General features: G+C 41.7%; 1 protein-coding gene across 1 annotated transcript in view; it reads right to left on the bottom strand.

Annotated features, from left to right (window-relative positions):
• Positions 1-143: 143 nt before the first annotated feature.
• NEMP2 (nuclear envelope integral membrane protein 2) overlaps positions 144-14,659 on the bottom strand; it is a 225,850-nt gene continuing 211,334 nt past the window's right edge. Inside the window, exons 3-10 of the mRNA XM_080399931.1 lie at positions 12,965-13,080; positions 11,142-11,370; positions 10,899-10,971; positions 9,795-9,888; positions 8,966-9,080; positions 8,098-8,323; positions 5,665-5,841; positions 144-3,494 (exon numbers count right to left, since the gene is read on the bottom strand). Of these exons, the coding sequence (XP_080256057.1) occupies positions 3,269-3,494; positions 5,665-5,841; positions 8,098-8,323; positions 8,966-9,080; positions 9,795-9,888; positions 10,899-10,971; positions 11,142-11,370; positions 12,965-13,080 (1,256 nt within the window). The 3' untranslated portion in view covers positions 144-3,268. The remainder of the gene's footprint in view (positions 3,495-5,664; positions 5,842-8,097; positions 8,324-8,965; positions 9,081-9,794; positions 9,889-10,898; positions 10,972-11,141; positions 11,371-12,964; positions 13,081-14,659) is intronic.

Raw genomic sequence — 14,659 nt, 5'->3', positions numbered from 1 at the left:
CGCAGCTAACGCACGGTTACCGTTTCTTAAATCTGCAACAAGGGGGAAAACCTTGGGATGTGAACACACACCATTTCCTTGGCTCCTCCTTGTCATAGGTCCTGCTGCTCTGAAGAGAGTAAATGCATAAGGGAGAACCACATAGCTGAAAAATACTTTTATTTAAAAAAAATCTGTAAAGTACAAGACAGTATATTGAGTATGCTGTACAGTGTGAATACAAAATAAATACGAAATTCTGACTTCTTTATAAAAACACCGTGAAACAGAAGATCAATGTAACTCATCCTTCCTTAAGGAAGAAAGGGTTTCTAACAGTTAAGGCAACGGTTTAACATCTAGATGCTGTGCCCAGGTTTTCTGGCTTAACGCTGGGCAGTACTTAAGGTGTGTGTTTCAGTAAACCTGTGTAATCTCCCGCGCCACAGCAGCGCTGCGCAAGCGGCCTCGCTGTTGGCAGCGTGCTCAAATGGCAGCAGTTGGGTTTGGTGGGGTTTGTTTATGAAATGCTTCCAATGTCAGAACAGACTTAGGAGGATTTTTAAGGCCAGCACCAGCTGCCCACTAGAGTGGTCATCACCTTTCTCATGTTGCTGCACTTCTGTCTTGGATGTACTTAGTAGTGTGCTGCTCTACTTTGGATAGTACTTACCCATTCCTGACAAACGATGGACTTCACAACTCCAAACATGGGCTGATTATTAATTTCCTCCCCCTTCCCCTTGCTGGAGTAGCTGTAGCTGGGTTCTAAATAATGTAGAAAAAGGGACAGTGTCTGAAAAATCTAACTGCCTGGTTTTGGGGGGCTCTTCCAGGTAAAATATTGTCTTAATGTATTATCTGGGCTATTGCATATACATACATATTATGTACTGACGGAAGGATAATCATCGCTACCTCAGTAAAGAGAGGAAATCCAGAAAAACGGTGGGTTTAAGCTAGGACAAACCTGATTCTCCCCCTTGGCCTCAAATCACATGATGGGAATTCTTAGCTAACTACAAAGTACACTGGAAAAAATGTCTACTTTAGAACATGCAAAACCCATTTTGTATTAAAGACATCTCTTCAAGCATCCTTTTTTGACTAATCCATAATCATTTTAAGTACTTCATTTTCAGGATGGTGATATAGACAAAGGTATAATAAATCTCTGATCTACAAAGATCATCATTGGGGGGGCAGAGGTGTCCATCCTCCTCCCAAACCATCAAAGATAATGAGGCTTCCCTCCATTTTCGCAACAGCTAATGCTTCTAGCTGCTTGCTAGCGACAGACCCCCTAAGCCAAGCATGCCCTCCAGAGTGTAGGTGGGAATTTAACTGGGAATGTGGGAATGCTGTGGTGGCTTTCCTGAGCAGAGCTCTCCTGCTCTGTTCTGGAACGTTGTGGACTTAACGTTTGGAGTGTATTTTGGATCACCTCCTTGACAGGGCTTCTCTCTGCTAAACATGCTATAGGTCCTGCATACGTACTTACAAATTTATGGCACAAAAGGGTGTTAAGCGTCAATTCGCTGTGAAATGGAAGAGTCCCTTTCCAAATGAAGCAGAGTCGAAGTGATATAAAGGAGGAAGGACTGTGTAAGTAAGGCTTTGAAGCACCAGCTCCGAGTCCTGTTCCATACAGAGGCACCCTTGGAATGTAGTACGGCAGCACTTCTTAGCGCTGGTAGAGGAAACAGCTTTTCTCCTTTGTCCGTGACGGACAACACGTGCGCTGTCGTGGTTTCTCACCACCGCAGCCATGCTGCTTCTCCAGGCGTGTTGCAAAGAAAAGAGACCCTTTTTAAAGCAAACGTTTCCCGGTCTGATGGGCCCTCCTAGGGAGCTAACTGCTTCCCACCACTGGCAATTCCTGCTGCGTTTGTAAGATCAGACGGTGACAGAATTAATGGTCTTTTGTTTTCTGCAGTTTGGAAGACAGTAAAGGAAAGCAGCAAGGTGAGGACAGAAGAATATCAGGAGAGTTTAAAGAACTAAAGAAGGAAATTACCTCTGCAGGTGGATGAACTGAGGGGACGTGATCTCCCCAGCCTACTACTACGACTGTATCACACAGAAGCTGAAAAGACATCTGTCTCAATTTCTCTCCCTGTTCTTTCCTGTTCCTCCACACACACCTCCCGTGGCAGGTCCCACAGAGGGCTGACGAAAGGGAGGCAGGAGCCAGGTATCCCTCCCTCCTTGTTTTGCCAGGAATTACTCTCCACTCACATTTTACTGAATGAGCAAACTACTGAGTACTCCGAGGATAGCGGAGCTGTATGGGGGTTGTCTGTATTCCCAGTTATGTGGGCCCAGCACCGCTCCGGCCCTGCTGACGGCAGCTCCTCCAGGCAGCTGAAACAGCCTCACTCAGCCTTTGTCTTTTCTGGGCCTTGAAAGGGTCAGAAGGGCCAGCAGCACCCGTCCGAGGCAAGGAGACTTTGTGAAACTTTCAGTGAAACTGAAAGCATTAGTAAAATTACAGTTCGGAATGGAAATCCTCTCCTCGATCATCTGCAGCTATCGGAGATGGAGCAGCAGAGGACTGAAGAAAGGTTCAGCAGGCAGACCCGCAGAACAGGGAAGAAAAGTGAGTATGTGAAGAAACAAGGACACGGAAGGAACACAGAGCAGTACGACTAGAGCAAAGACCAAAACCGATACACAAGTAGAGGGTGAAAAGTCAGGCAGGGTTCTGAAGAGTAAAAGGAGCTTAAAATAAATGTGGAGAGGCAAATGAAGCTAACAGACAGCAAGCCTAGTCAGAGGAGCAAACAAATCTCGTTCACCTGTGTTAACTCTCTGTTGATCCTTAGCACTGGAACGTCTCACTAAGAGTAGTTAATCGGCACGCTAGCAGCATTAATAAATTGTTGACACATAGGGTACTCAATAGAGTATTAATAATGGCTTCTCCTCGCTCTAGTGCTCAGTACAGAGGACCTGACAATGAAAAGGACCTAAACAGATTCTCTATTTTCTGGAGGTAATATCCTTGGAAAACCCAAGCATCCCGGCGGGACAGGCTGCTGCCAGTACTTGCTTTGGAAATAAGCAAGGCTTACTTCCCCAGTTAAACTATCAATAGCGTGAGAGTCCTCTTCACCTGAACAGCCCCTGTGGTTTCCTTCCGTGTGATTCGGGAAATGTTTTTTTTTTTCAAAAATCCTTGTTTGTCCCCCAGCAACCACCAGAAAGCACCAAGCATGAGTTCTTGGTCTGCATCCTTCCTTTCCAGGATGAATGTGTTTTCCCTCCCTTCTTGGTTATTTCCCAAAGCTCAGAGCACCTCAGTAGCATATGGAAATGCAATTTGTTGATGCCTTTCATCTTCATCCTCCTCATCTCCTTCATGGATGGAATTGGCTGGATCATCTTGCTGAGATTCTGCCCTTGTCTCAAAGAGCTGCTCTTCCAGGAACAAGCTCCCAATGCCGTATTCCTCATCGTGGGCCTTTGCCTCTGCACGTGAGATATGGGGAGATCCCAGAACAAAAGCTGCAAACCTGTTAAGATTTTTAAAGGGAGAAGTGATCAGCTGAGAAATGAAAAAAAAACCCGCTGTAAATGCAGGAGATGCTGCCAATTAAGCAGGGATGTTGTAAGGACATGTCCCCCGGCAGTGCGAATGAGGAGAAGCTGCGGCATGAGCTAGGGAGTCCTGAACAGCAGAGTAAATCACAACAGATGGCAGTGACCCTAAACGTTTGTTTTCCTGCCTCATCTTTTCAGTCTTCAGTCTTTTCTATATAAGTAACTTGCTCTTCTGGAGGCCATCTGCAAGGTCTTGTGACTAAGCAAGATCTAACTTGGTTTTCACATCTTGTCAGTACTCGTGGGGTAATCCAGAGTAAGCATTGGTACAGTTGGATAGGTGGTATTTCAGCTTCTGAAAATAAATTAAAGCTGTTGCAGCATATCTGAGACAAAGGCTGTAAGAATTCAGGTAAGTTGACTTTGCTGTGAAAGGAAACATGGTGAGAACTTCACATTCCTACACTGCTGTGCTATCTATCACCTTGCTTTTCATACTGCATGCGCGCCCCGGGCAAGCTGAGCTTAAGTCTTGCCAACGAATTCCTGCTTTTGGTGAACCTGGAGCTGCAGGAATTCTGCAGCTGCTCCAAGGCAATGCCAAACTGGAGGTCTGGCAGAACAGAGCATGAACGAGCACTGCCCCTGCATTTCAGTCCGCCACAAACCTTAACTTTCAGTGGACGGCTACGTTGAAGAGAGAGAAGGGAGCTGGAGGTTTCTGGCAAGCATGTGGAAACAGACGGCGGTTCTGACACCTGGGTAAGTGTCGACAGCATCAGAGAAATGCAAGAAAAAGGAAGTGCAGCTACATTCTGGAGTTCTGGTAAACTGATCAATAATTTACATTTTAGACTTAACATTTCTGTGAGATGAATGTTGTCACCTCGTTCTTCTTGGAAGCACTGTTAGTCTAAATGGAGAACAGCACTGGGCTGGCTGTTTTACAGGTTTGCCTTGTGTTGAACTGTCTTCTGATTCTTAATGGAAGCTTGGAGGGGTACTCGACTGTAAATCAGACCCCCGTTGGTTGTCCTTTCCGTTACTGTATTTTTATAGTGAACAGTTTATAAGAACTGTATTAACTAAGTGATGGCTAGAAAATACGTTTCTCAGCTGTTTGTTTTGTGCATTTGGCAGTATTTTGTTTTACAATACTGCAGTGAGTTTTCACTTTTTATATCTTTCAATCATGTTACAGAATGAAAGTAGCTTAGAAAATAAGATGGTTTAACAGGAAATCTATAAAACCTGGCAGAGAGGCTGTCTGTGTGTGCCCGTCCAAGGAAGATGAAGGTTCTGAAACTAGTTTTAACTTTTTATTGATTAAATTCCAAGCTGACTGGGGCCCCTTTGAAATTGTGACACTTGGGTTCTGTGGCAAAGGCCAAGTCTTTGTGGATGGCTAATATGTGAAACTCTGCTTCTGCTATCTTGCAGTTTTGGTTTTGATGGAAATACGCTGCTATTATTAATTTTATATTCTGCAAGATTTTCTGGCTGTACTTAACCTAAGCCTTTCCAACCCATATTTGTCTTAAGTTTGTCTCTTAAGCTCTATCTGAAGTAGCTCTTCTGCTATACTTCCTAGGTGCAGGCATCAGTTTCTTTGTATTCTTAGTCTTAGATATTGGTTGATACTTCAAGTAACAGGATGCCTTGGCTGTGCGGGTTTGCAGTTGGAGAGCTTCATACAGGTAAATTTGAGCATGTATCTTCAACCTGCCCCAATTTTACACAATGCAAAAGTGTACTGCTCTTAAAACTGAAGAAAGGAGCATTTCACTGGTTAGACAGCCACCTGGGTGGCTGTGTAGGAACTTACAGAGGCACTGTAGGAAACCTGTAAGTTTAAGGAAAGCTGCCATTACCACGAATTACCCGTGAACATCTGCAAGCTCTCAGAGTAATTTATGGTCAGGGAGGAACAAGCTGGGGGTTTAATACCACCAGCAAGTAATATCCTTGAGAGGTGTGGCCGTGGTCTTTAGTGGGATTGCTCAAGAAGATAAAGCTCCCGGCATGTCTGACTGCATGCAAGATAAACGCATCTGGAACAGTGCCTGAAGTAGCATTTGGGTCCGCTGTGCAGCAGCGTCTGTGCAGTGCGTTCCCTGTTTTAGAGAAGCCAGAAATTCTTACCTTTGTGGGGACTGGAGTTTGGATACAGCTAACCACGATGGGAAGTCAGGGTTCCTGCAGAATGAGCGGAGCTCCTCCAGAGCTCTGATCGTTTCTGTTTCACCTTGCTCGCGATACTCCTCTTCAGTAAGCCATTTAAACACTAACTTTTTTGATTTAAAGCGATTCTTCATTTTTCTGGAAATGAAATGAAAACAATTAGTATTTCTGAAGTCTTCTGGCACATAATTATTGTCTGTCCTTTTTCTCTACTACCTGCTATTAACATGCTTTAACCACCTTTATCCTTTTAAGACAAGCTACATTCTTGCATCAACATTTTATAGGAGGAGAAATCTAATGTTTACTAGCCTGTTTACCTCAGGTCTTCACCAAAGTTGTAGAATTCCACAGAATGGTATCTAATGAGCTTTTGATCACGTCCTTGTTGTGTACGCACGGACTAAAATCTCACAGAATTAAATAGATGGCTGCTTGCTCAGCCATTTTTAGGTGCAATATGCAAAATGTGTCTGTGCAGACATGGGCTGAATCAAAACCCAGTCTGCATATGTAACATCAAAGATAAGCAATGCTCCAAGTCTGTTATGAGTTGTTCATGTTGTTTACTAGATCGCTTCTCTTAAATCTTGCTTTAAATTACAAAACTGAGTAGTCTGAGGCCAAAATGTTTACAATCTGATGTTTTTTTAGCTGCTGCATAGCGATGTATAATATAATTAGATATCAATTAGAAAGTGTGCCATGTTCTGTTCCCTTCTGTCGACTGCTTTCAATTTAAATGTTGTGATGAGTTAAGATAAGCAAGGGCTGGATGCCCATAAAACTTTCAGCTCTACATAAAAACACCTGCTCCAACCAGCAGCATTCAACTTTACTCCTTACTTCCCTGCAAAGCAAGAATGAGCTGTAGCCCTCGTTCAGCTCAAATGGCAAAGGTCTTGCTGGCTCAGTGGAATCTACTGAGCCTAAAAACAAGTAACACAAGATTCTTAATTATTTTGATACATCTGGTGCTCTCCACTGTGTACCTGGCATCGTGGCCTCACAGTTGGGTGCTACTGCTTAGTGTTTTTAAACAGAAAAAACCCCAACCCTGTTATTCCCATAAGAGAGATTTGTAGACCTGTATTTTGGCTTTATAGAAGCATGAGTTCATGGTGGGGGGGTGGGGAAGAGGTCCACATGGAGAACAAACAACAGTGTTTCAGGGTAAAACAGCTATGTTCTGACTTCTGTGAACTCGTAGCCAAATCTTACTGATTTCAGAGTGAGCTGAGCCTGCTCACATCAGGTCAGTATTGGTCCTATACGTTGCCTTTGAAACAGCTGGTGCTCATCAGCTGCAGGCAAAAATCAGACTGTAACATACGATAAATTCTACCTAATATAAAAATACTTTAACGCAGTCCACAATTCAACATCTAAAAAGAGCACAAGAGCACAACGGCACGTTCTTAAAAACTAAAAAATGTGTAAAAGGCTAAGACGAAAAAATTATTTGGTTTTTATTCTTTTGCTTATGCCAGTTCTAGCCTTTGCCTCTTCCTGGTGTTCTGCAGTTCAGCAGAAGTCCACAGGTACAGAAGACTCTGTGCTAAAGACTTCTTAACCTGGATGCCATCACTGAAGGTAAAAAACAGATGTAAATTGGCAGGACTTCTTAAAATCTTCATTTGAGAGTTTTATTTGTGATAAAACATGCTTCAAACTCAAGGATGAGCAAACATGTTGTTCCCATGTTGCTAAGCAAAGTACTTAGCAAACTAAGGTCTACATATTGCAAGCAGTTCCCGTTCCAAATGCCACAATATAAATGGGGCTCCGGAGTATGGGGGACTATCTCCGCAGTGGTAACAGACTGTTGCCATGAATTAAAGGTAGACATGTACATCTAGGACAATCACCTTGGAAAGCTAGACTCAATGGAAACCATTATTTTTTTGGACACGGGTTTTTAATCTCTGAAGTCTACACTATCTAACCGACACAGGCTATCACTTTTTAACATCTGCTTCTCGGTGATAGTGCACTGGTTTATCCTGTAAGATTCAGTACGAGTTAACCCGCAGATCATCTCACCGCACATGCAGCCAAGGCAGCACTGCTACCATCTAATCAATCAACCAAACAAATGTTTTGGTTACCATTTGCTGCAGACTAGAAGGTGCTACATTTGTACTAAAGAGCACAGTCATATTTCTCTGTTCTCCATACAACAAAACTTGTGTTTAACACTGCCGAATGGAAAATATTTACATTCTGGTGTCTCAGGGCTTTAAATCTTTTCTATTGCAGCTTTACATCTAGTAAAAATATGAATTAGTACTAGAAATTCATAAATAGTTATTGAAGCGTAAGGGTTTTCTCCTTATTAGCCCCCAGGATTTCCTTGTGACACAGGGACTCGGACATTCATAAATACATACAAACCTGCCTATGTGCCTAGCAGCACCGAGCGGGTAATGCAGGCCTTTTGAACAGAGGCTGACTGCTATTACTGCATATGCAACTTGAGGTATGGTGACACCACAATAAATCAACACAAAGGCTGTTAATTGTAGCGTCCACGTGAATAAGGTGATGCTCAGTTCAGTGGTAAGCGGTCCATGCTGATAGCAAGCAGCAAAGCTGGTAATTCCAACAGCCAGAAAATACCCTGTAGAAACAGAAAAGAAGGACATGGAGAAAAATATGCAAACCACCCATACAAATTGCATTAGTTTGCTTCACAAAGCTTGCAACTGCTGAGTAGCATAGCCTTCTGTGTCTTGTCTTATAGATAGCTGCATTGTTGTATGTGCTTTATGTTTCAAAAGTGTGCAGAGAGTTCACAAGGTGATCTACAAACAGCCTTTAGCTAATGCTGTGAGCTGCACGTGAATTCTCCCAGTGCAAGATTGCAAGAACGCTGAGGCAGGTGCTGGATCGATAGGTCTGTCAGCCCCTGCAGCCACAGCCAGTTAGCAATTGAGGCATCCAGATCCAGCAAAATACAAACCAGCGTAGCTGCCCTTTTGCTGTTACAGGGAAAGTAGGTAATGGCGAATCGATGAACAAATAATCCAGCCAAAATCTGCTACTGGCCCACTCTATCATAAATTCCTTATTTAACGATACACGGTGAGTAAATGCTCATTTGAGTGGATCAGGAACCTTTGGAATACTCCCAACATCCATGGCTTAGGAGAAAAAAGTACTCCATAAATAAGTCACTTGATTTTGTTTTTTATGGGCAAGTATTCATCTAGCCACTAAATTTCGGCAAAATCTGCAGCACATTTTTTGATAATTTTCTTACCCAGCAAGTAGTTTCTGTGTTCAGACCACAACCACTGCGTATTCTCTTTGAAGCAGTAAATAAAATAGAGGGAGAACATCCAGCAGCCACCCATTAAGATCCAGAAGGTACTGCGCTGGAAATTTAAAAAAACCCACATTTAAACAAAACTTTAAAATTATCGAAAAATTTCAAGTCAGAATCAGGACCATTGTCGGCAAGGGAACTCCCAAACAAAATTGGATGTGGTATTTGGTAGACCTACAGGGCTTATGATTTGTGTTAAGACTTCCACTGCACAGTGCTCTGCATGCTACAACTCAGCAATACCAATTTTAAGTGGAGCAACTGTACCTCTGTATTTGTGTATCGTGTTCCTATGCCATGGTGTAAGCTTATTGCAGTGTATTCCCAATTAACGTATCTCAGCAATATTGTGGGAATGCACAGACTTTGTAAAAGTAAAGGAAAAATTCACATCTGCCTTGCAATTAATCGTCTCTGGTGAACGGAAGAGAATCTGTCCCAGTTGCTACTAAAACTACATTTTGATTTAGATTGATTCATAGTTTCAAAAGTAAGCTTAGCTCTGGTCCCATGAAAATAATATATCTTTCAGAATAAACCCTCTTGTACATCAGCAATCTGTTGTTGGGTTTAAACTCAGGAGCAAGCTAACTAGAATTTAGATTCTGACCTATTTATATTTACTTGACACAAGCAAAGCTGCAGTCCTTTCAGTGCAGTTACCTGGCCACAAAAACACAGCAAGGTCAGAATCTGGCTCTGTACTCTCCACTTCCTATATTATGATGTTGATTATTATTTTGTCTAGTAAGTGCAGATTTACCCTTGGAATAAACCTTTTAAGTGTCAACAGGACAAAGACTAGCAGAGCAAGAACACCCAGTATTATTCCAGAAAGGTAAAAGAACTTGGTACTCCTGTAAGAAAAGAGAGAATACAGTGAGAAGTATGATTTGTAATTGGTTAAGATGCCAACATTTGTAAAAACAGCAGTGATCTTCAAAAAGTACTTAATGCAGCTGTAAGTTAAGAACCGCAGTTACATGGTCAACAGACCCACTTCAGATACTAAATTTGTGTAAGGAAAAATTCCCAACGGATACTTAAGGTCACTGGAGTTGTTACAGGCTAGGAAATAGTGTTGAGTTTTTTAAAGCTCACACTATTTCTGATTTCACTGACCTTCTAGTTTCTAGTAATTTCATTTTCTTCCATGTACCGATATAGTTCTGTACGGCAAGAAAAGTTTTATTTTTTTGAATTTAAAATGCAAAAAAACCCTCCACAAACCCACAAATTTTTTTCTAAGCTTATGCATTTATGAAGTCTGACTTTCAGAGTTAACTCTATTAAACCTACTGCTCTCTGCTTGTTTTCAAGGTGTCTCCTGACAATTAATTTGTGACTCACTTTGCTTTGAAGTCATGGGCCACATGTTTTGCTACAACAATTAAGTACCCTCCCTTACATGCTATGCAAAACGTGCATCAAAAGAATGATGGGGCAAGGCTGGCACAAAGGTGGAGGCAGACGAGGCCCCACGTAGCCTCATCTGAAGCAGTTCTCCATGCAGGAAGGCACCACTGACCACACACGCAGCATTATTTAGCATTCAGCTAGCCTCACTCACTGGTTTACACAACAGAGAAGAAGTTTTTCTGAATCAACACTGAGTATTGTCTTGGTGTTGCCCCATGCAGGAAGCTTGGATACAAGGACCCTAACACAGCTAAGTGATTAATAAGAGTGCAGCACTCCAACGTATGTCACAATCTGTCCAAACACAAATGGTATGAAGAGGTTTTAAATATATGTTCAGTTTCCTTATTTCAGTTTCCCAAAGAACCACCTCTTTAGCTTAGAAAACAGACCAAAGATTCACACAGGCTTTGGGAAAGAAGGTCAAAAAACAGCAGCTAGCACTCACCTGCTCAGGCTGTTTGCAAAATGGAACAGAAAAATTCCAGCTATAAACAAAAACAAGAGCCTTCCATCTAGCACTAAAAAAAGGGGGGAAAAACAGAAATGGACTTTAGACTAATTAAACCTGAAATTCTGATTATATAAAATATCAATAGAAAAGTCGCAAGCTTCTTACAGAAGAGATGGTACATTCAGTAACACTGGCAGACTGAACCATCTAATCTGAACTGAAAGACTCGCTACTTACTTTCTCGTTCCACACGCACAGTGTACGGTTTGGTTTTGAAGGGCTGTATTTTAAAACAAATATCCTCTCCATATTGTTTTATGCGTATGGAAGTTTCCGTGGATGTCTCCGGTTTCCAGAAGATTTGAACAGCACATGCAGCAAACTCAAAAACAGTTTCTGAATTACGACAGTTGCTTTTTTCTGAAATAGGCTCAAAGGTGAACACTTCTCTGCTGTTAACTTTCACCTAAAACCAAACAAGAATACACAGAGAAGCAGCTCAGATTCACGGCTTTATTTTGTTTTTCTGAACTATGCAGCATATAAGCCATGTATGAGACAACGAAAATCAATCAGTATAGAGAGCTTGAGAATAAAATGCTAGTGCAATTCATAATTGTTTAACATTAGTTATTTATATTATGCAAAGATTAATTGTTTAGGCCTTGCAAGGTAATCCAGAGAATTCAATGCCAGCAACATTCTATGGAAGGGCCTCAAACCCATCCAAAAGCTTGGTGAGTTTGGTTTTACCATAACACATGCCCACACACCAGCAGTATTTGTAAACATTACCAGTAATATTTGACTACAGTTTCTTTTATGGATGCTCATACGCTTCCCCATTCCCCCCCTGAACCGTAAGAAACAGGACTTTCTTTTCTTGTGGTTAATAATGCAGTCTTCATGTTAGGGACAGAAGAGCGATAAGGAAAATGAGGAGTATCATAACCAGAAATTTAAATACAAGCGTGTTCCTGTTGGGTATTTTGGGGTTTCTTGCTAGTTCCTAGCACCCTCCGCCACCACCCTGGTAAAAGATCTCATCCATCTTCTGAGATGGGATCACCTTCCTAAAGATGGTGATTCATTGTGAGCTCTCAGTCAGGGCCTGCTAGACAACAAAGACCCATCTACAAAAAAGTGATGCAACAGGTAATAAACCAGGCTTCTACTGGGAGAAGAGGCAACATGTTAGCAAGCAATTTGTTGTGGGAAAAATCGGAACTTCCTGCTATTAAACATTTACTCCAGGAAAGTGTGTGTGACTGCTGGAGGCTTTGAGCACCTGAAGTCTGCTACCGTTCATAAAAACATCCACAGCATGTTCCTGAGGAAAATAGTCCTGGGAACAGACAGATGTTCTTCTGCCTTATAGCTGAGAGCAAATTCCTCCAACAGAAATGAAGTGGAATGGTTTCCTTCCTTTGTCTGGAGACATGCTTCCCAGGAAAAAAAAAAAAAGGAACCACACAGAGTCTGCTTTTCCTTTAGCTGTTATTGCTTCCACCATTAAGAGATTTTTATATTGTTTCGAGCTAATCTCTAAACATGTTTCTTGCAAGATGACTCTCTGTTACTCAGAAAAACAGAAACCACACTGCTGCTGCTGTTTTTTCATTAGTCACAATCTAATACACCTTGGGTTCCTATACTGTGGCCTGGTGTGCTACAGTGAGTGAGTCACAGAACTGCATTTTATCCTCAAATTTAGAAGCTTTCTAAAGGCGTTTGGTGATAATGCAGTTAACAAGGTTAACAGTGGTCTATCAATAGAAAAGGCGTGTGACAAAATAATACGCAAGTCTGTGCTAATGTTTGTGTGGCATCATACTGTTAGCCTGGTTGACATCCTTCTAATAAAAAGACCAAAACCCACTGTATCCAAAGTGGAGGATCACAATGCTGCATTTTTATCATGGTCCTACCTATACACCGTTCCAACTACTAATGACACGGACACACCACTTTGATCTTGCTAACTGATCATTCACTTTGCTGGCAAAAGTTCACGTGAAATGTGTTGCATAGCTGAATGATCCCCCCAAACAGCCTCTTACCTGAAGAGTTGACCAAACGTACTGCAAGTGAATGGTTCTGTTTTGCATATAGCAGTAGCAGTTTTCATCCTGATTCTGGATGACATCCATTTCCTGCAAAAAGCTACAATTTCTACCTGGGGGAGAGCAGAAAAGTTAATTTTACATATGCATCAAATACAAATGTATAATTTTGTTCCTTTCCATTGTTGTATATGCCGAGGGAATCACAAGCAGCTTGCAGATAACCAAATGTAAAAGCTATGCTGCAGGGTAGCGTGTTCAGTATGATTTAGATGAAAATCCAAATTACTTCCTTAATTTAAAAAAAAAAAATTACATTTGAATCAGATAAATTCAAATCAAGTAATTTAGGGCCCAGAGAAAATTGCAAACACCTTTGGAAAAAATAAATGAACTATCTAGGGTGATATTTTTTTAAAAAATGTAATCCATAGAAGATTGGCTTCGGTATCAGTATTTTGATGGCACTGGAATAGAGCCTTTGGGCCAAATTCACTGCTGGCATGAGTGGGTGTAACTCCACTGGAGTCAATGCTTATACCGGTGGTGAATGCAACAATGTGGGAGTCTGAGCAGGTAAACAGGCTTACATATTAAAATAGTCATTTCGCACATGACACAGCTGCTGATTGCAGAAATCATACTCCTCTCCCTCGGAAGCATTTCTAATGTTAAAGAACACAACTTTCTTTTTAAAAACAAATTTTCCTGCCATAGTCCAGCCATGACTGTAGTAAGGCAAATACACAGATAGCTTGCCATTAAGTCATTTAATTAGGGATGCTAATTGGTCTAACTCTCCTGAAATGTTAGCAAGCCCCTACGATCTTCAGAATCAGGTTGCACTTTTGAGCAGAAATGCACCTAAAAGATTCATGGAGCAAACTTTGGAGAATAACATACATCCTGATCTATATACATGTGTAAAATATACCCTACAGTGCATTACAGCAGTGTTCCAGGAGCATAATTAAAGAGAAGAATAAAGGAAATAATTACAGATCTGAACAGAGGGAATCATCTGGCTCACTGAATAGAAAATGTAGGTCTAAGCCAAGCTCAGTAATAACTGCTAAAACACTGTCATACACTCAGAGCAGCACAATAAGTATGTGCAAAACAGTCTTAATCTGGACGAGGAGATACAGTTTGCAGGTAAAAACCTGCCCTGTCTCTCTACAAGGAATCTGAACTTAGGCTAAATTATTTTCTAACCAATTTAATTAAGCCAATGAAAAATACCTGTGTGGATGTTCTTATGTAAGTTTATTGTGTCATTCTAGAATTAAAGTGCCCACAGATGATCCCGCTAAAGTAAATTGGTTTAAACTTAGAATCTGGGCATATTTATTGTGAAAAATCAGCCATCTGATTAATTTTCATCCATGGCAAAACCAGTGGGAGGGCACACAACCCTTCTGACAAGGGCTGGCGGTACCTCTTGACAAGGCACTTCCATAAAAGCCATCAGATGAAGTTGTAAAAGGATTCTTTTGCCTCTGAAGTGCTGCCAACTGACGCAGCAAGCAGGTGAGGCTGGGCACTACCCAGGGCTAGGGCCAAGATAATCTGGTGACAGAAAACAGCAATACCCTGGCAGAACCAAAACGCAGCCGAGGTGCCCACAGCATCCCTGCAGGGTGTGTTATGATTTTGTCCCGTCGGATAACCCATCCCACCACGTTAGAAGTG

Source organism: Falco punctatus (genome assembly GCF_963210335.1).
Source record: "Falco punctatus genome assembly, chromosome: 8".
NCBI lineage: Eukaryota > Metazoa > Chordata > Aves > Falconiformes > Falconidae > Falco > Falco punctatus.
This window is presented reverse-complemented; position numbering and strand designations above follow the sequence as displayed.